General features: G+C 40.0%; 1 protein-coding gene across 8 annotated transcripts in view; it reads right to left on the reverse strand.

Moving 5' to 3' along the window:
• Window positions 1-21830, reverse strand: part of cfap46 (cilia and flagella associated protein 46) — a 72077-nt gene extending 50247 nt beyond the window's left edge. For 4 of the 8 annotated variants that reach the window (XM_085183343.1, XM_085183339.1, XM_085183342.1 and 1 more), the window contains exons 1-18: window positions 21594-21830; window positions 21321-21520; window positions 19089-19220; window positions 18710-18774; window positions 17656-17820; window positions 15020-15143; window positions 14255-14349; window positions 13280-13435; window positions 12995-13094; window positions 10964-11062; window positions 10348-10538; window positions 8620-8845; window positions 8234-8351; window positions 6260-6389; window positions 5590-5708; window positions 5270-5385; window positions 3765-3877; window positions 1475-1687 (exon numbers count right to left, since the gene is read on the reverse strand). In XM_085183343.1, coding sequence (XP_085039469.1) covers window positions 1475-1687; window positions 3765-3877; window positions 5270-5385; window positions 5590-5708; window positions 6260-6389; window positions 8234-8351; window positions 8620-8845; window positions 10348-10538; window positions 10964-11062; window positions 12995-13094; window positions 13280-13435; window positions 14255-14349; window positions 15020-15143; window positions 17656-17820; window positions 18710-18774; window positions 19089-19220; window positions 21321-21520; window positions 21594-21642 — 2411 coding nt within the window. In that variant the 5' untranslated portion in view covers window positions 21643-21830. The remainder of the gene's footprint in view (window positions 1-1474; window positions 1688-3764; window positions 3878-5269; window positions 5386-5589; window positions 5709-6259; window positions 6390-8233; window positions 8352-8619; window positions 8846-10347; window positions 10539-10963; window positions 11063-12994; window positions 13095-13279; window positions 13436-14254; window positions 14350-15019; window positions 15144-17655; window positions 17821-18709; window positions 18775-19088; window positions 19221-21320; window positions 21521-21593) is intronic. The other 4 variants (XM_085183347.1, XM_085183340.1, XM_085183346.1 and 1 more) reach the window with 4 other exon arrangements.
• Between the last annotated feature and the right edge of the window lie 511 nt (window positions 21831-22341).

Genomic DNA, 22341 nt, shown 5'->3' on the forward strand with positions numbered 1-22341 from the left:
AGTGTATCAACAAAAACAAAGAAACACACACAAATGCAAAAAACTATTAATTAATTGTTGGTTAAGCAGCTCTAACATATAAAACAAATAAAAACAAGAAGCACTCAATCAAGGCAGCTCATTCTCTGGGCAGTATTTACTTTTAAGGGAAAGGTGTTGTATGTTATAGACATACAATAGCTCCATAATCATATAGCTCTCTATGTATCAACCTATTGAGCTTGAATAAGTGGTCAGAGGTTTTAAATTGCTACATGTTATTTCCTATGTGTTGACAATACACACCACACATGTAAGAATCATAGTTTATACGTTCTAAGGCTTTTTTTTTTTGCCAATAGGTCGTTAAGCTGACCTTAGTGGATGTAAAACAAATTTTAATGGATTGTTAACAAGAACTGAATCTGCACCAAGTTTCATTCAAAATGTTTCAAGCTATCGTATTTACAGACAGAACAATACACATTCAAAGGCTACCAAAAAAACATAACCACCTTGGGGGAGGTAGAGAATAATCAAAATAAAATGTAAATAATAATGTAAATAAAATGAAAACCAAAATTTGTTTTGTCATTTAGAGGTTGCTCTTATTTGCTCAACACACAATGTATTTACAAAACATATTTATGCGATTTCTTCTAACGTTTTTAGTTACACCAGCAAGACATAATATCCTGTGTAATTTTCTCTGTTTCAGCTAAACTACAAAGTGCGAGGAGCTGCAGGTGTCATGCTGATGAGGAAAGATCCAAAGCAGACAGAAAACTAGCTTGGGCTTGCAGGGACTCAAACAGGCACTATAATAACCAACTAAAAAAAGAGTGCTGCATAATGATAGCATCTCAAAATGGTAAAAAATAAGAACAGACTGGTATGCAATGACAACAACCTCACACAGACAGAGACAAAGACACAGACTAAGAAGAAACATATGAACTTAATCAGAATCTAAGGGTGCATCGAATAGCTCATTTTTGCAACCACTTATCCTTGACCTTAGTGGAAAATGTCATGAAGTCGAGGAAAGGTGAGAAGAAGAATTTATAAGACCACAGAAAACGCACTATGCTCTGAGAATCCAGCTGAACATAGAATATACTCACTAAATTAACAATGTGATGTCTCCTGGATGTCTGCTCTGTTGAAACTACCAAATACATATCTTGGAGCCTGTCCCAGCTGCCCTGAAGCAAAAACTAATTTAATGATAATCCTAAGTGCTGGCAAAAACAACAACGGGTATAACTAATGTAGCTCATGACCTTGATTCAGAGAAGTAATGAGTAAGAACTTAACAACTTGATAAGAGGCAGATTTCATCTAGAATGTCATGGATTTTGTTTCATAGTGAGTTTTTCTGTGGTGCTTTTACAGTTCAGATTCTCAGGGTGTGTTTTAATTACCTTTATGTTAGATTAGTGAAGCTGTGACTCTGCAGGTAAGGTATAATTTTCAAAAAAAAAAAAAAGCCTACCCTGTGTACCCCGTCTTCTGGAGCATGTCCACCAGACTCTGGAAGGTGGGAAGCAGGCGTGTGTAATCCCTAGCAGCCAGCAAGTGGCTATTGTAATTCCACAGGTAAATGGCTGCATTAGCTACCACCCACGACTCTCCGATCTCTGCTCCGAGCTCCCCTGCCCGCAAGAAGTTGGAGGTGGTGTAGGCACATAGAGCCTGGATCCAGTCCCTGGGTGAGAGAAGCACAGAAATATAGAGGAGAGTGAAAAAGGGATAGAAAAAGTACACTTTGTGCGTGTTTGTGTGCAGTACAATATTTTCAATTTCATCTTTAGACTTGTTTTAGCATGAACACGTTCATCTACATCTACTGAAAAATTACTCAATCAAGTTTTTACAGAATTTGCAAATTCTACTTAACAAGGTATTCATCTTATTTCACAGTAACAGCTCGCAGCCTTTGAAATTCTACAATATGCCAGAAATAGATTTCAGGCAGGTTTCAGGCACAGCACATCAGAACAGTGATTTCAATGGTGAATGTCATGTGTCAAGTCTTGTCAAGTCAATAAAGAAAATAGGCTGCGGTTTTATCTAATACAAGAGAGAAGACATATTGGAAAACACTCTGGAAAAATAGAAAATAAAAAATATCAGATTCTGGATGCAGATGTCCATTTATCCAATTTGCCCATTTTCCAGTCCCAAAATATATTAAACAAATGATAAATAATAATATACTATAGTGACCCTGACCACCATAATGCTAATCTCACTATAACAAGCAATGAGGAGTATCTGATCCTTTGCAACAACTTTGTCTTTAACTACATTACACAAGATATCTGAACCCTTCTTCCATAACATCTGATTGCTCTAGAAATGTTCCCAGATCAGGTTTGAACTCTTAGTTTGACAAATAAGGAAATTAAGCTCGTTTAATTACTAGGTGCAAAGCAGAGTACTCGATTACTGTTTAATTGTAAGAGTTAATGTAACTGTTTAGTTTCAATTAATCAGGTATTTAGATGCTTTTTCAAAGAAGCAAACAATTTCTGGTAAATATGACGGTATTTCTCTGTTACTTTTATTTTGATGGAAGAAAAAGAACAAGACAAAAGCTCATGACCTTCCCAATGTTTGTGTGTCCCCCCCCCCCCCCCCCCCCCCAACTCTTTGGCACACAGATGTGTACAAGTGGAATGTATCCAATAATAGGTCCATGCCAGTGCACATATTAACCTTGGGCTTCAGTCACACAGGCTTAGAGGCCGGTGAGTGGTGGCCAGGCAATCGCATTATAGAAGAAACTGGAACCCTTGTTTTGTACCAGGGTCAACCAGGAAACTGACTGAGAAACTGAGAATACTGAGAATACTTCCTGGTTTCCTGGATGTGAGAGGTTGCTGGAATGTGATGTGAAATCAACTCTTTAGCCCCAGCCACAGCCCAACAGCAGTCAGTGATCCCCTGATAACCGGCTAGGGAAAATGTTTATTCCCCAGCTGGTTGGTTAATGGTTGTGGAAGGCATGCCGTCACTAAGTGAAATTGGTTATGAGGTATATTATAAAACCTTGCCAATACTTTAGCCGCGAGCAGACTGCTGCAGTCTCTTCTAATTTGCATGGAAGATGCCAAGTAGTTACCAAACACTTTCCAACTGCTCACTAAGTATTTGTGAAACTGTGATGGAAACTGGAAAAGTTGCCCCTTTTGAAATGTGTTGGTTTTAGTGGAAAGTCACAACTTTTTCTTAGAATGCAAATGATCTATCATCTTTGTCTCCCTGTTGTGTAGCACTTTTTCAGCATAAATTTGCAGACAAGTCTTCCAAGCATGTCTCTAAACCTTAGCTAGCAAGATGGTGGATCGAATGGCTTACAATGTGGAAGTATACTTTGTGCCAGGATCACATTTTGAAGAAGCGCCTGCATGCTCGATACAGCTCCACAACACCGCAACAGTGGTGAGCCCCACTGAAGTGGAGAACAATGTCGGTGCTGCAGCTATGCCATCGCTAACTTGTAATTTTAGCTAAAGTTGTCACTATGATGGAACTTAGTTCCACTGTTGCTACAGAATAGAGTGCACACCCTTGGGACAACATAACCACTGTGTGCAACCTAAATGCAAAGACTGCTTTTTTGGTACTCTAACCTTTGTTTTAAAAAAGTAAAAAATGTTGTTTCAAATTACTTTCATATTCAATTTATAAAGAACAAGGTACAGTAAACAGCAAAGACACACAAAATCAAAATATCTGGTGTCCTGATACAGGTGCGTATGTGTATATTGTGTTTTCACCTGTAAATAACCCAGTGTGGATCCTCTTCTGACACGCAAAACCGTTTATCCTGTGGGGGGACAGCGGGGCTATTTAGCTGTACCCCCTCTTCAAGTAGCTTTTGGATAGTGGCCTGAACAAGAAAGAATAATTTCACAAACTATAATATTAAAGATGACTTCCTGTTTTGACAACTTTATAATAAAAAAGAGAAAAACCTCCTGCTAAGGGGATGACAGATTCTTTAAAGGTATTAAAGCTCAGATATACAGATCAAAGACAAAAAGAAATGACTGGTGAACATTTTATCCAGTGGTGGACAACCCGGTTAAGACAAGAGGAACCAGTCTTCATCATCAGACTGAGAAGAATGTAGCTTTTGAATCAATGAAATCTAATCAAATTTTCAGAAAACATATCCCTGTGTCATAGAACAAAGGTATAAGAAAAGAGGCTACAGCGTGTGTCAGTTTTGGCAAGGTTGTGCCATGGGCGTGGATAGTTCTCTTCATTTTCTTTAAAGTGCCGTCAAGTTAACGTCTCTATAGACTTAATAAAGACTTGGAGCTCCACATTTGATGGGAAGCACGTATGCAGAATAAGACAAACTCATGAGACAAGCACAGCAGTCTTTGACTCCAACCACTCACCAACAACTTCACAGGCTTGTTAAAACTCCCATAATGCATGTCAACTGCTGCAAGCAGTCTTTGTTTCTAATGGTGTATTTCAAAAGGATGGCGCAGCCTAAAAGAAACAGCTTGATCTAAGATCATCCAGAAAATGAACATGAACACTTTATAACAAAAACATCTGAATTCAAATAAAGTTTAATTCAAAAGCTGGTGGCTAACAAACCAGGTATGGAGCCTTTAGAGCCAAACAACTTTCAGTATGAAGAGTTTGTGTCTGATCTGTATAAGAACATATTCAATAATAAATCTACCATCTTTAATGATCAAAAACAGAAGGAATATGCGCCCATTGATGCTACACCAGTCACTGTTCTGAATATACATTACAGAAGGAACATGAAAACCTTCAACTTCAGTTATTACTATATCATTCAAAATACTCTTTCAGATCATGCTGGAATTACATTTTAAGAGAAACCAAGAAACCCAAGAAAATCAGCAGTTCCTGAAATACTCAGAACACCGACACCATTACACATTCAAGTCACTTACATTACAGTTCTACCCCATTCTGTTGCTCAGTTTGGACCGGTCAAAATTTGCATTAAGGAGCAGTTGAACAGGTGTACCTAACAAAGTGGACAGTGCATTTCGCTGTGTTTGTTTAATCACAACATTCTTCAGTCTCCTCTCGTTCTGTTGACCATTGTGCAAGAAGTTTTTGCTCCACATTTATTTTATAGTTCTATAATACTTGCCTGTAATGACTAATCAAAAGGGCCAACCTTATAATACTGGAGTTATAAGAAACCTGTTGGAGTGTGTTGGTTCCATCTGTAGGAACACAGGAGCTGAAGAGTGGCTGTGTGTATTAGTTAGTAAGAACAAACCTCAGCACTAATGAAGCAAATTTCAGCTAAAAGGCGCAGCAGGTGCACAAAGCTTTGACTTTCATTGGAACCGTGAAGACACTGTGCAAAGCTTTCCCCCTCTGAGTAGTTGCGCACTGGAGAAAATTAGCAAAATATGTTATGTGAATAATCAGTGACAGCTCTCCTGCTCTTTTTGTATTTAGCAATAGCACAAAAACCTAAACTATAGCCATAGGAGTATAAGCCTGACTTCTCATTACTATTCTGTATTCTGAAACTCAGTATTATAAATATTTCTGTTATTTTAGTGTTACTCTTAAGATCATTCATCATCTTACTGTCAGTCTTTTTCCATCTCCCGTCATCATAAAGCAAACAGAATCCACAAGCAGCTCGGCACACATCCCAAACTTCATGCTTCCTGGCTGTCTTCGCTAATGTTGCCCACAGCCTCACTCTGAAACAGCCACGAAATAAAGATAAATTACAGATAAGTACTTTTTGAAAAGGTTAAGGTTGGGACAAGGGTACAGCTACGTGTTGTATATGATCGAATATTGTTTGTTTGCAGGGTCATGAATAATAAAAATCTGCTCTCAAGTTGTGATGGTTCTGCTGTGTCCTGAGCATTAAGTCTGCCATTAGCGACGTGCACATCTCTTTAACGGTAATGACAGGGGCAGACATGAGGAAATCAGCTATGCGCTTTGAATAGGGATATGAAATGGAAGGGTGCAGAGTTATAGTCGCACAACAACTTTAACAGCAGAGAGGACCAATAGATCAAACATTCATTAGTATCTAATATTCGGTAAAAGCAAGAAGTAATAAATTCAACAAGCCATAAAAGTCTGATTATATAGGCAATTTACCAACTGGGTTTCTGGGAGGTGTGACAACTAAAACTATCCGCTGAGAAAACTTTACACTGGTAGGATAATTTTGCTTACATTCATACATCAACAGCACATGCGCAAAATTAATAGACTTGCATTTGCAAAAACGCACCTCTCTGTATGATCTGTATCGCTGCCCTGTTTGTCCAGGTGTCCTTCCATCCTCTGTATGGATGTAGAGTGATGCTGAGCCTTTGCAGCGAGCTGAGTCACTGGTCCAGATCCAAGACCGCCTGCGGGAACTAGACAAATGTTGAATCACTGCATAAGTCGAACCTGATTAATACCGGAAAAGCTTTTCTATTTTTCCCCCCTTTTATTAGTAATGAAAATAGTAGGTATGAATAAAAGGCATATTTATTCTAATGTACAAATTCTCAGGCTTTCATGACTTCAGAAGATCAGCATAGAAATTATGACAAAGCTGCACAACTATCTGTTTTATGCAACATCCACGTAAGCAAAAGGAAACACAACCTAGGGCACTGAAGAGAAAACGGTCTATTTCCATTGCTAACTCTTTCAAACAGGAGCGCTGCTGAGTCCAGTGTAATCAGATTAGATGGCAGCATATTCCAAATTTTCACTGAAATGCATCTGCACCAACACAAATATGCGGCTGAATTATTAATACACTGACTGTGTGTAGATTGGCGAAATGCGCAAGAGCCGGTGTGCTCACTTTGAAAGTTCAAACACACACACACACACACACACACTTCTCACTGATGAACATCTTAGGAACTATAAAAAAAAATTTGTGGCACCACGGTGCACTTAATTAATTCTTGTAGTCCCAAGGGTTACTTTACGTGCTGGCTTTGAAGCTCACAACACAATGATTAAGTGGCTTCAACTAGGGCATGCTTAAGGTTCATGGACAAAAACAAGAGGTGCCTCTGGGGACCAAAGCTTTTAACCCGTGCCTGCAGTAGGAGCCCTTTGACAAGCTGTCAGTTTTTCCCCGGGTCATTAGGACTGCTGAATGTTCATTTGATGCTATGAAGCAAGGAGCCTTGAACAAGTGCGAGATCAAAGGCTCCCCCCAAGCTCTGGCCCTTCTGCTCCGTGATTCATCGCACACTGTCGATGTGGCTTTCACTGTTAGCAAAACTAGAACACACTCTCGAAGCAGTTTTTTTTTCTTCTGAGAAACTGCACACCACTGAACAACAAAAGCTCAATGTGACCCCGGGAAGTATCTCTGAAGACTGTGGGTCAAATTTAAATGCAACACATCAGTGCACATCAGTGTAGGTCTGTGACATCCAATCAGCCTGCATACAACGACTGCCAACTTTACTTATGACTAAACAATTGCTGCATGAGTTTGCATTCCAGGTGCGTTCTACAAATGTAGGAGGGCTCTGTCAGCACAAATCAGTGGGGTTTATCTAAGATCAAGTTGCTCAAAAAGACATTCTGCTGTGAAGCATTAGTACATATGTATGTTACAGTTCCAGATATGATTATACAATAATTTATATGGTCTCCTGGTCCTAGGCCATATGACTCACTAACAGAAGTAAGATTGCCACAGTGAACCATTACCATGCATCCATGGCCAATTTCGAATCGCCCGTCCATGTTAAACCATGTTAAGTTTAATCTGGATGTTTTGAGAAATAGTACCTGACGCTCACACAGGCCCAGGTAGAAAATGCAAACTCCACACAAAAAGCCTGGAGCCATCTTGCTGTGAGATGACATCACTAGCCACTGTCACCTTACTGCACATCACTGTCACATTTCTATGACAGAATAAATAGCAAAGACAGTAGCAGAACTGTAACTTCCAGGTGAAAAAGAAATACTGTCTAATTTCGGTTTCATTTATGCTCCAAAATAACTGTCCCAAAGGTATAGCTGAACAACATGACTTGCTTCTTCTTCTAGGCTAACCTGTCCTTCAAGCATGTATACTGTCATTTTATGAAGTATTAACAACGTGCGTTATTCCTGGTGTAGATAAAAGAACTTTATTTCATTTGTCTGTTTCAAGAGAACATCTTATTGCAAATCCAACATAAGAAAAAGTCTTAGTTTGGCTTTGTGAAAAGTGAAAGTAAGAAAGAGAATTCTGTACTTTTTGAAGTGTCATCTGCATCCAGGACCATCTGAAAATCATCAGGGGCCAAAAGAAGGCCCACAGCGACCAGGACGGGTCGAAAGTCTGTCTTATCTTGGGGCGGCATGTCTCTTGCCTGAGAAAGACATGGAAGAAGGGAATTAACTTGTAGACTAGACAGACTCTTAAAGCCCTTCAGCAACCACATTCAAGCAAAGCATATATTTTAAAAGTGAACTCATTTGAGCATATTATTAAAGCTCTAACACACCATACCCAGAAAGGTCAGGTATGTTTTAACTCAAAGTTCTTTAGCTTAAGTAAAAACTCTTGTTTTCAGCAGCCTACTCTAAATGTGTTTTTGTTTGGTGTGTAATGTTACACAGTACAGATGGGCAAGAAACCTGCTGCATAAGCATAGCAGCTTTATCCTCAATGCGGGAAGGGGTTTGGTAGAGGGTCTGCCTAAGCTGCAGGAGGCGGAAAGCTGAAGACAGGCGTTCTTGTTGTGTCCCATTGTCCAGCAGCATGGCTTTCTGAAAGTGAGTCAAAGAAGCCTCAAGGCGCCCCTCCTCCTCTTCAGTCACTGCCAGCTCTGAGTGGACTTGACAGCGCAGCTCCAACAACATACTGGAATAGTAACACACAATTAGTGTGATTTAAAACAGTCATGTAAAAAAGCAAAAGTAAATCCTTTCTAAATTCTGAGGTTCTACATATCAGAATGTAATAAAGTGGCTCTCAGCAGATTTTAAAACATGAAAATACAGGTTCAGATGCACAACAACAACACATGATATGCTACATTGTGTCATTATTTTCTTTTAACACTAATGAATGAAGATAAAAATTAAGAAGCAGTTTGTAAAAATCTCAGTACTGCCTTACTCTTTCCTTTCCAAGAATTAAGAGGGTGAGTAGCAGCTGGGTGCTGCTAATCAAATGCACTTGATTAATAAACCATCAGCAAGTGTGAGCACCTTACTAAAAGCAGACGTTTTATCATTTTGTATGTCTGGAACGTTCAGGTGTGTGCTAACAAAATGCCAAAGAGGAAAGGTATCAGGAATGATCTTAAAGCAGCAATTTTTCAGGGTGGGAAGACTTATGAGGCCATTTCTAAACAACTCAAAGTCCATCATTCTACACGAAGCAGCTCACAGCAGCATGGTGATGAGAGGCCATAGGAAGTCCAATGAGAGTGCAGCATGCCAGTGAATGACTTTTGACAGGGTACTAAATATATTAGAGTTACCTAGGCAACTGCAGCCAGGAATTTCCACTAGTGATCAACCATCAGGTCACTAATGTTGTGCAACAGGCGAATTGCTTCCTGCGCGCACATAGCTTTAGCTTTGCAAAGGTGCATGTGAATAAACCAAAACACTTTAGGGATAATATCCTTTGGACAGACCAGCTCGAAGTTGATCTCACCAGAGATGTCTGGTGATTACGCACAGTGCCACAGCTGATGAAAAATCAAACAGAGCATATCAGAGCAATCACCTCAAACCTCACAACCTTCAAGCACAGTGGAGGAGGGGTGACAATTTATGCTTCTTTTGCAGTCCCATAACCTGGGCACTTTGGAGTCCCTGAGTCTACCATGTAGAGGGAGGGTCAAATGTGACACCATCTGTCCAGTAACTAAAGGTTAGACCACACTGGGTCATGCAACCGGACAGTGATCCTAAGCCCACCAACCACCCAACAGAATGACTGAAAAAGAAAAGAATAAAGGTGCTGCAATGACCCAGTCATGACCCAATTCCAGAGCTCAACCCAAATGAAATACTGTGGGAGGACCTTAAGAGAGGTGTGCATTTATTTATAATTTAAGGCCTTTTTATTATTATGTAATCTTAGAACTGACGGATTGTGTACTTTTTTTTTATCACCAGTATATATTGTGGAAGTAAGGAAATGTATAGGTCTGTGTAAACTGTGTGTGATTATTATTCTGAGCAAAGAATGACTTTCTCATATCAAATCATGGCTAAACTGGAAGTTTCTAAGAGGGCAACACTCAGCTAAACATATTCAGTGAAACATGAGTACAATAACGAAAAGCAGCCCGAAAAGCTCGAGGACATACACACAAGGCCACAATGATTATGTAAAAAGATGAAAACCTTTGTGTCTCTTCCAGTGCCTGAGCGACCCTGAGCAGAGGTGTCTTGATGCATTTTCTGAGGTTGTGCTGCAAGAGGGGCAGGCACAAGTTCCACTGTGTAGCGCACACTGCCTGCACAGCCTGAGGCCCCCCCTCCCTCACTGCAGTCTGCAGCCACTGATCCAGCTTGCCTATCTCTTTCAGCCGGGCCTGTGGGATAACAACTACAGATTGAGAATCTCTCCTGTCGCAACGACGGCACAACACTTCCATCACTTGGCAAGCAAATTTGGATTAAAGTGGGCTGAATATGTTGTATGTGCCAGTTCTTAAATGTGACAGTTTTCGCAGCAGTGTATAATGAGATTACATGATCCTACTTTCCAACATAATTTTTTCTCATTACAGGGGAAAAAACTGCAGAACTTATATTAGGATGATTATAATTCAAAATCTTGACTTGCAGTTAGTCAGAGATACCTATTCAAGTCAGATCTCTGAATTTAATGACAATAAGCAAGCCATTTTACTGTAAAAAAAATTATTAAATGAAGCATCTGCTAATGGATCTGCTGCTTTCGCTCTAACATGAGGGTAAAACATATGGGTGATAATTCAAACATATGGCCAAGCACCTCTACACTAGCTTTGGAATAGTCATTCATCTTTACTTCTTTCTTCAGGAGGTTGATTTCACTGTGGACACATTCCATTACTAAGCGTTGGCTAACACTCTAGAAAGACAAAAATAACACATGTGAGGTCAGCAATCAGAGGACGGGCTGAAAAATGTACAAATTTGTATCACCAGATTTTATACGGCAGAAGATCCTCCATATGCAGCATCGTTAATTATGTTCTCATTCCACATAATTCACTCAGGAGAAAAACAAAACATACAAAGCATAAAAAAGAGATTGTATAAGTGAAATGTAGGGTCTATAAAAAATCATCTGATTTCAAAAGGTTAGAATTTTTAAACTTAAAAAAAATATCATTTTGAATGAACACAGAAGCTTGTGGTAAATTCTAAAATATATGGCTAAAGTTTTACATACAAAACTTGTACAGTGCTCACAGTGTGTCTTACTTTTGTAAGCATGTCTAGAGTCACTGCACGAATCTGCTCTTTCTGACAGTAGGTTTTTCAGTCGCTGCTGGTGAACGGCTGCGGATTTAAATACACCATGTATGTTCTGTATTGCTCAAAGAAAAATGCAGCATCTCTGTAACTTTTATTAATAAGCCAGATATCCCCAAAGTCTGGGCGTGGCCTCCTGGTATTATCAGAAAAAGTTTACAGCAACTACATTTTAAAAATGAAGACAGTGAGATTTTAAATAATGTCAGCAAATGAATGAAGAAGCGCTTCATTTTGGGCTCATCTGATGATAAGACTTGCGAACACGGGTTCAGATTTGGGCAAAAGAAAAAGTTCACATTTCTAAATAGGCAGTGACAGACTTACAGTAACTTTGAGAATGCTAAGTTACTTGATACTTGAATGTTACTTGAATGACTAAGTTAAGATTCTTGTTATCTCTCGAATTGATTACTGTAACTCACTATTATTTGGCCTTACACAAAAATCCATCAACAAGCTCCAACGTGTCCAGAATTCTGCTGCCCGTATTATTACTAGGACTTCCTCTACCCACCACATCTCCCAATCCTGAAGCAGCTTCACTGGCTCGCATCCATTTTAAAATATATATACATAATATACATTTAAGGCTATTCATTCTCTCTCTCCACCATACCTCTCCGATTTAGTACAGATGTACTTCCCATCCCGGTGCCTCAGATCTTCATCTCTCTGTTCCTTCCGCTCGTCTGATTACAATGGGGGGCAGGGCTTTTAGTTGCTCTGCCCCTCAACTTTGGAATTCCTTACCCCCTGACCTCAGAAACATTACTTCATTCCCTCTTTTTAAGTCCACCCTCAAAACTCATCTGTTTAAAATTGCTTATGTTTAAACCTCTGTATGTTCTTAACTTTTATCTGTTATTTTTATTATTGTGTATATTTTCAGTTTTTGTGTTTTTATCTGTTGTACAGTGTCCTTGGGTGCTGTGAAAGGCGCTATTTTTAAATAAAATGTATTATTATTATTATTATTATTAAGTCAAACGCAATTAATCTCACGTATTGTCAAGGGCCTGTTTTTATTATTAACCTTTACTAGAATAGCTTTGCACAATTCACAGCTCAAAATAATCCTTATTTATTCTGTGCTTTCCCATCAATTTGTCCACTGTCTGAAACAAACTGCTTTAGTTCCCATCCTCCCTTATTTCTTCTGATTGGCGGCTCCTTATAAACAGAGGGTTTAAACAGTATGGGGTACTGCTTCTGTGGGCACAAAAATTAGGGATATGTGCTCTCACTGACATCACAGAGAGCCAAGAGCAGAAACAGCAGAGCAGTGAGAGCAGTCTAAAGCCTGAGTCCCGGTTTAAAGCGATTAACTGTACGTATGCTAACCTCGTTATTTAAACGTTACATAAGAGCACTCACCATTGTACCTATGACAAAAAATAAGGAAAGGCATAATAGGTCACAGTTAATGTCAAACCCATGCATAAATTTGCATATTTGTAAACTGTGTGCAGTTACATCTTCTGCCCCTACTGCCCGAGGTTTTAAGAGAATATCGGACACTCACAGCTTCTCCCGACGACTTTAGCTCTTTCAGACAGTCGGCACCTACTTTCTGATGCTTCACTTGCAAGGCCAGCAGAGCCAACTCCAGGAGGAAGGCAACTCTGCAAATCCCAGATAAAACATAATTTATACAATTCACAATCCTTCAGTACAGTAATCTGAGACATGTACTGCCCCTGGGATAGCCATGTGTGGGTTTATGGTAGAGAGAGGTTTAGGAAGAGAACAGGGAGCAATAAAAGGTAATCTCGCAGGAGATTCGATCAGGACACTTTAGGTCACAGACCTGTCAGATGGCTGGATGGGTGTTGAGCTCTGAAGAGGACTGGAGTTCAGAGGTGTAGCAGGCTCTTTGCTACAGTCCACCAAGAGATGGAAAATTTCCTCAAGCCTAGTAGAATTCTCTTTTGTCAGCATGTCCTTGTTAAGTCCTCCCAACCTGCTACAACATCAGGAAAACTCTATTTATATTAATGTACATGCATGTGAGCATCCAGAATTAAACTGATACTTTCATTTGCCCTTTAACAGACTCACACAAAACCGTGCATAAACCTTAGGCTAAATAACCTATATGGTGCTGATGACGGCTGAGTCTGACTTAGTCATGCTGTCACACTGACATGAGGAGCCATAAGGAGCTGTGACATGTCGAGTACATGCCTGCAGAAATGGGCTGGGGGATGGGACTGTACAAGAATACGCCACACCAGCAGAAATGGTACTGTACTACAAATGTGTTCAGGCCAGCAGAAAAACATGGCCACCACAGGATGCGCTGAGAGCCAATGGATAATGGACCTATGTCTCCCAGTTTTTAAATGTATCTGGAGGCATAAAATTTTTAATATAAAAAACCCCCACAATAAAATCCTCACTCTAAGCGCTACATAACATTGCAAAGAATAAAATAAAGACATACGCAAGTTATATTTTTAGACCTTTAAACAATGTCATAACTGATCAGGTTTAGGACTCGACCTGCCTCTATTGTTAGAAGCATTCTAAAAACAATAAACATGCAGTCAATCAGAAAAGCCTGCTTTCAAACAGTTTAATCTCCAAAGCAAGCATTTCTGGAGTAGATCAAGTGCTTCTTTTTGGTGACACCGTACATCTTGTTTTTCCTAGCGACAGATAAAAATGCAAAGGACTTTCATCCTGACAGCACAAAAACAACACTTTCAGCAAAACAAACCCTCCAGCAACGTCCAAGCAGAAAAAAAGCAAACATTTATATGAATGTAACTCAGAAACTTACTTTTTTAATTCCTGCATTTTGTAAATGACTGCTAACGTAGTGCATTCCCTGCTTGTTTCCAGGAGGACATCACGGTCTGACAGCTGGTGTCGCACCTAAGAAGAGTGAAGTCGGAAATAATGCTTTATTATCAGGTTATGACAGGGTTGAATTTTATGATTAATGTCAACATCAAGGAGTTTAGCGAGCTATTGTTATGCATGTAGTGCAAATAAGACTCCTGAAGACATCTGAATGGTGTATTATAACACTTGTATAAAGATACAATTAAAGTTTAAATAGCATTCCTTCTGAGGTCTGATACATGGCAATCAAATTCTTAATGCCCCCAAGGGTGATTCAGAAGCTCAACCATGAAATATGAGCCAATCATGTTGCTGTGTTGAGTAGGTATCAACACGCTTATTGGTTTGTTTTTTTTGTGTTACCGCATCTATAATGTCTACGCTAATTAATGCTTTGTTAACTGCTCTGTCGGGACAAGCCAGAGAACTGGACACGTTAATGAAGCCATGGTGTAGTGTTGAATTGGACAGGCACAGGAGGAGTACAGCTCTGAACTTTATTCGGGGCAATGTCGCAAACCTTTAAGGTAGTTTTACAGCACTTAATAAATTTATTAGACCACTTCTGTGTAGATATATATATATATCAATATCTACTTAAAAGGTATCCACCTAAAAAGTAGATATAGAGGATATATTTAGTTATTACTGAATGTATAAGCGACCAAAAACTGCCATGAAAGCAACATGCTGTGTTTACCAATAAAGTAAAGAGTCCTGGATAAAGTTTTGGAGTATGCGACTTGATGAATTCTTCTGTAACTTTTGCAAAACTTGTTGCATCCTCAACCTTCTTCGAGTCCACAAGACATTTGATCAGGTGCCTGAGCAGAAACAGAGACAGAGAGCAAACATGTGGGCATGTGTCACAAGATGACCTTTACAGTCTCCAAAGTGCTATTAGCCAAGTGCTCAGTTTTTCTATGCTACTGAACATTTAATGTAATTAATATGCCAATAATCAAATAACAGCCTTTCTTTTCTGAAGCTTGTCATGTTCACACTTGTGTGGCATGAGCTATCTGATACTACTGTGCTGGTGTTGTTACTACAACATAAGTCATGTTATTCAAGGACTATCTTAGGGAAAAAGACAGCAGTGGGTGAAGGTGCCTTCAGGGCGTTCTGGCAGAAAAGCTTTCTGACAAAAACACTCAGAAGTAGAAAGGCTTTCAGAAGTCAGGGCTACAAAGTTAATGTGAGGAGCAGGTTGGTGGTGGATGTATGGATCCGCTTCATCTGACAGACTGGGTATTTTGTTCTGTGTAAAACCAAAAGTCAATGTTCACTTTTATTTTCTTGTACTCAGTTCAAGAATATTTCTATTATTTCAGTTTAAGGTTGGTTTGGTTTAGGAAAGGACTGTGGTCTGGGTTGAAACTGTGCTCGTCTGTGGATGCACACAAAACACTAGCCACAACTACAATGTGACATTGACTGTCCTGAGGCAATATATATAAATATATATACAGTGGGGCAAAAAAGTATTTAGTCAGCCACCGATTGTGCAAGTTCCCCCACTTAAAATGATGACAGAGGTCAGTAATTTGCACCAGAGGTACACTTCAACTGTGAGAGACAGAATGTGAAAAAAAAATCCATGAATTCACATGGTAGGATTTGTAAAGAATTTATTCGTAAATCAGGGTGGAAAATAAGTATTTGGTCACCTCAAACAAGGAAAATCCCTGGCTCTCACAGACCTGTAACGTCTTCTGTAAGAAGCTTTTCTGTCCCCCACTCGTTACCTGTATGAATGGCACCTGTTTGACCTCATCATCTGTATAAAAGACACCTGTCCACAGCCTCAACCAGTCAGACTCCAAACTCCGCCATGGCCAAGACCAAAGAGCTTTCGAAGGACACCAGGAAAAGAATTGTAGACCTGCACCAGACTGGGAAGAGTGAATCTACAATAGGCAAGCAGCTTGGTGTGAAAAAATCAACTGTGGGAGCAATCATCAGAAAATGGAAGACATACAAGACCACTGATAATCTCCCTCGATCTGGGGCTCCACGCAAGATCTCATCCCGTGGGGTCAAAATGATCATGAGAACGGTGAGCAAAGATCCCAGAACCACACGGGGGGACCTGGTGAATGACCTGCAGAGAGCTGGGACCAAAGTAACAAAGGTCACCATCAGTAACACACTACAACGGCAGGGAATCAAATCCCGCAGTGCCAGACGTGTTCCGCTGCTGAAGCCAGTGCATGTCCAGGCCCGTCTGAAGTTTGCCAGAGAGCACATGGATGATACAGCAGAGGATTGGGAGAATGTCATGTGGTCAGATGAAACCAAAGTAGAACTTTTTGGTATAAACTCAACTCGTCGTGTTTGGAGGAAGAAGAATACTGAGTTGCATCCCAAGAACACCATACCTACTGTGAAGCATGGGGGTGGAAACATCATGCTATGGGGCTGTTTTTCTGCCAAGGGGACAGGACGACTGATCCGTGTTAAGGACAGAATGAATGGGGCCAAGTATCGTGAGATTTTGAGCCAAAACCTCCTTCCATCAGTGAGAACTTTGAAGATGAAACGAGGCTGGGTCTTCCAACATGACAATGATCCAAAACACACCGCCCGGGCAACAAAGGAGTGGCTCCGTAAGAAGCATTTGAAAGTCCTGGAGTGGCCTAGCCAGTCTCCAGACCTCAACCCCATAGAAAATCTGTGGCGGGAGTTGAAAGTCCGTGTTGCTCGGCGACAGCCCCAAAACATCACTGCTCTTGAGAAGATCTGCATGGAGGAATGGGCCAAAATACCAGCTACTGTGTGTGCAAACCTGGTAAAGACCTATAGTAAACGTTTGACCTCTGTTATTGCCAACAAAGGTTATGTTACAAAGTATTGAGTTGTATTTTTGTTATTGACCAAATACTTATTTTCCACCCTGATTTACGAATAAATTCTTTACAAATCCTACCATGTGAATTCATGGATTTCTTTTTCACATTCTGTCTCTCACAGTTGAAGTGTACCTCTGGTGCAAATTACTGACCTCTGTCATCATTTTAAGTGGGGGAACTTGCACAATCGGTGGCTGACTAAATACTTTTTTGCCCCACTGTATATGAATGATACATTTTTTTCCTCTGATCAAAGATAAAACTAAATTTTTTTTTGAAAAATGATTAAACAGCTTGGAATAAAACAGCTACTTGACTCTATAGAAGAAAAAAAGCAGCCCATTAACTGAGGCTACATGAAGCTGTGGTCATAAATAAACTGCTGGTTAATAAGCTCAGTTCATTATCTCTATGAATTTTCAATGAGTATGAACCAAAATCACAACTGGACATATTAATGAGGTCTAAGTAAGAGAGCACTTGCATCATGAGTTCAGCCCTCCAGCTGTGGTCGTGGTCTGCCACCTCCTGCAGACTCTGCACCACCTGCCTGAGAGAGGGGACCAGGTGGAGGCCCCGCCCCGGCTGCAGGAGAGGTTGCACTGTCTGGAAGTACAGCACCGAGGCATTGAACACCATAAAGTGAAGTCTGTAAGGCACAAATCAAATGCAGAAGAAAGTAAACACTGAGCAATGAATTATTTATGTGATACACTTGCAAGCCATTTTATCTCTTAGTACGACTCAATTCAAACCAAGTGCCAGCTCTCTATGAGGAAGTCCTGCGAATTCCAAATGTGTGTGGATTAACAATCGACCAATGAGCCACAGGAGAGCGGTCCGCTGAATCTTTTCGATGTGAAATAAGTGGAATTTATGAATTTAAGCTGCAGTTTTAAAGAAAACTCCGTGAAGAGACTGTTTGAGCGCTGCTAATTTATTCACCAGAGTGTGTGCTGTCCATTAGCGTGGGCTGCTTGAATTAGATATGTATTCCCTTTGGTGTTAATTGGAATTCCTCATTGAGCCTTTTTATTGACAGGTTATGAGTTCATTAGCAAAGAAAACCAGTGCTCATTGCTTACAAAGGCTAACCGAGTACCTCCAAACGCATCCATCAAAGCGAATAACAAGGGAACGCATCTGTCACAATTTCTATTATTGCATCGATATGTGCATCACCCGTTTCACCCTGCTCACAGATGCATCCAGTCAGCTGTTAAAATTGAGATGAAAACACATTGAAAATGTTCCGCTTGTGAATAAGGGGTCGGGGTGAAGCATGAAAAATCGTGTTATATTTGATTCTTCTTCGTAGCATATTTCTGCGCATCAGACAGAGCCTAACCTATCACAGCAAAACAACATTCCCTGGTGAGAATGTCTCGCTTTCATTACGTGTTTTACCAGCGCACCTTACCGCTGTGGCAGCAACTGCCAAATAATATCAGAGATGATCAACTGTACGCAACAGAAAATGGTCATCCATCTTTCTCGACACTGTGACAACAAAGCCGAGCATACTCGAGGGTGCATACCTTGGTTCTTGCTTTGAAACCTCAATTGCTTTCAGAAAATACACCACAGCCTCCTCAAAGTCCTCCTAAAATAGAAAATGATGCAAAAAGGGGACATGAGAACTTGTCAGAACATAGAAGCATAAAAACAATGACAAACAGTTTAGCAAAAAAAAACTTTAAGCTGCACTCAAATGTAGCAAAGGCCAATATTTGTTTGAGACCAAAGAAGCATGGTAAAACCGCTGGAGTTTGTTTGCAAAGCTGCTGCATGTTTTTAGTGCAAATGAGTACAGTATGCTGCTACAGTAATTGCATGTGTATATATCTCTGGGGCGCAGAAACACACACATACACACACACCACCCTTGAGGGGATGTGTCCAATTTACTGTCCTCACCACACTCCCAGTGGCCGGCGGAGACTTCAGCTGGCCCTGGCAGAGGTAGGCTCGACACAGAAATTGATTAGCCAGCGGATTCCCTTCAAAGTACATCTTTAGACACGCTGCGCTTATCTCCAAACAGCCCAGCTGAAAACACAGAGACAGAGCGGCACAAAGGAGAGAGAGAAAAAGAAAAAGAAATTCAGCCTCATCTGCAGTTAGATCGTGTAACCGGGAATTTTCCCTGTATGATGCATTATTAAAAACTATTGCAAAAGGGCCTAATGTATGGGGAGGTGCACATTTATTTTTTGCACGACAAATTAATTCCATGCTGTTTTACAAACTGCCTCCTGTTAATTGTAAAATTAATTCAAACTCAGCAACTTTATACTCAGTGATGTGCAGCACTATCGTGGAAGATGATCATGCAGCAGAAATTTTTGTTCTGCAAGCTTTTATATGTGTTGTGAAGAACAATAAGTCAGGCTGGAAGATCACTGAATAAGTAAAACCTGACAGTAATGAGCAATGGATTAGTATGTTAGCAAATGTCTTAATACAACAAGAATATTTATGCTTCTCTGGAAAATTGAAGAATACGGCAACGGAACTGTACTGCGGATGAAGACTAATTCAGCATTCACTGACACTTAAGTCTTCAGGCTAAGCTGCATTTTCACAGAAAACTTGCTGCGTGATATAAAGGAGAGAGAACAAATCACATTATGGAATATTCCTGTGTTTCATTATACAAATATGTTTCCCTTGCCTTAGGACAGCTCAGCCTGTATTAGTGAATATTCATTGCTATTCCCTACTGGGAAAATAGCTCGATTAGAAGAACTAAAGTTACTGCACGAAAACAGTGACATAATGAAACGAGTCCTCCAGCAGGGAGTTCCTGCTGGCTTTTTTATTACCTTGATTTTTCTATATCAATACCTGTAGATACAATCAGCAACAAAGCACTGATGTTAATCAACAAACAACCCATCCAAATGTCTAGGACCTGCTTTATTTTGAAGCTTTAATAATTCAGGAGCTTTCACAGATGTAGCAGGCATTTACTTATAAAATGTAAGCTCCACATCTTCACAGTCAGATGCCAATCTCTTGTTCTAGGAGGCTGCTTGAAGCACCATGTCTTATGCCACAACTCAGCAGTCAGGAGCTTCTCACATCATAAAAAACACTTCTCACAGCAGTTGGAAAGCAAGGTTGCAGGCACCTTCAGCGAATGTGTGTTCTCATTATAGTCTTTCATACAAAGAAATTCAGCCTGTCTGATTCTGATGCTGACTATAGGTTAATACGCACACATCTAAATTTGATGTATTCACTGATCTATCAACATAAACCTGGTGAGATTTTAAGTGATATGTGCGTGCGAACAACCTGACATAGTAGTGGTGGATAAGGCCGAATGATAGATGTGGCTATACCAGGTGATAGAAACATCAGGAAGAAATAAAATGAGAAGCTCAAGAGGGATGAGAGAAGCTAGAGAAGATGTGGAAGGTTAAAAGTTGTCCTTGTGGCAATTGGAGCACTTGGTACAGTGACTCCCCCAAAACTGGGTGAGTGGCTCCAACAGATACCAGCAGCGACAACTGAGATTTCTGTCCAGAAGAGTGCAGTCCTAGGAACAGCAAAGATAATGCACTGGACCTTCAAGCTATAAGCCTCTGGTAGAGGACCTGTGCTTGAAGGATAGAAGACCATTATATATTAGTAGCAATAATAGTATTTTGTATTTTGATTCAACTCGATAACCAATACTCAGTAAAATACTTAATTTTGAGAGAGGAACTAGAATGGAAACACATACAATGGAAACAAACAACAATGGCACATAACATTTTTTTGTTATGTGCCATGTTTTCATCACATTTAGAAGAAGTAATGGTAGTCTGCAAAGTCATTTTAAGGTCATTTTGCCCCCTGCTGTAGCTTTTAAATACAGATGTGTGTGCAGAAAGTCCAGGGATTCATAAATTAAAATAAATACACCTATCTACAATATACGCTACGAACAATAGCTACAAACATAGCCTGTTACGAGACAGAATTTAATCAACTTGGTACTCTCTGATTCTCCAGTTAGGAAATAAACAAGAAGAGTAATATAATTCAGACTAATTTAGCATACACTAAAGCATAAAAATGTAATACTCGATACCTAATTGATAAAATAGGATTAGCACTGCAACCTTTTTTTTTCTTTTTTTATTAACAAATCATCACCTCGACCCTGGTGGCAAAACGATCATCAAGTGAATTCTTCATCAACAGCTTCGACAGTAACTCCTCGTCCTCTCTCACCTGTAGCCCAGCTTCTGCGCACAGGACGCACCACTCCGGATTAATGCGTGGAGTTCGTCCGCCGGTTCCAACTACTGCTGCCCCCTTGATTAAATCGTAGGCTGACTGCAGAGCTCCACAGTCTGCATGTGCGAAATAAACACAGTAAGCTTGTTTTCACAACTCTTCATTTACTTAACTGACTGCGCGACAAACCTTTGTTCTCTTTAGCCTTGGCTAGATGCTGGCGAATATCTAAGTCCATTTCAAAGCGTTACTTAGCTAACGTTAACGTAATGACAATTTACTTCTTTTTATTTCATGTCCCATTTAGCTACTACTTTCTTGAATACAGAGCAACCCATCGAAAATAGCAAATACTTTCTTGAATTGTAGTAGCCAACAGTCAGTGCTTTTAGTTTGGGAGTGTTACTAAGCAACCGGGCTTGAACTACGGTGTACGGATAGGACAAAAAGGCTGATAGACAAACTAGGGCAAAAGCTTTTGGTCGCGATCATTAACACGCCACCTCACTAACTTGACTTTCACTAGTTTCTGTGAGCGAAATGCAGAACTGGCAGCCTACAAAATATAAAGCAAACACTCTCAGTTAACTGGACTTCTCCACCAGTGGTATTGATGCTTTTTGAAGCACTTTAATGACATTACCTAATAAAAAGCCCAAGAATGTGCTTTCAAAAAAACAAAACAGAGGAGTGCCAAAAAAACAACAACAAAAAACGGTAGTTTCTTTATTAGCCGTTTGGTTGGTTCCAAAAACCATTACTTGTTAAAATAATCACTTTTGGAGACAGCACATTTTTATCCTTTTACAAAACACAATTTTGGCCTCTATAGATAGTTTAGATCTCACCTTTGGTGACTGGAGCCAATGAAGATGCAACACAGTCTGTGCTGTTGGTGTTTTATGGAGCATTTGATGCAATTATCTGACTATTATAT

This window comes from Neolamprologus multifasciatus, chromosome 13 (genome assembly GCF_963576455.1).
Source record: "Neolamprologus multifasciatus chromosome 13, fNeoMul1.2, whole genome shotgun sequence".
NCBI lineage: Eukaryota > Metazoa > Chordata > Actinopteri > Cichliformes > Cichlidae > Neolamprologus > Neolamprologus multifasciatus.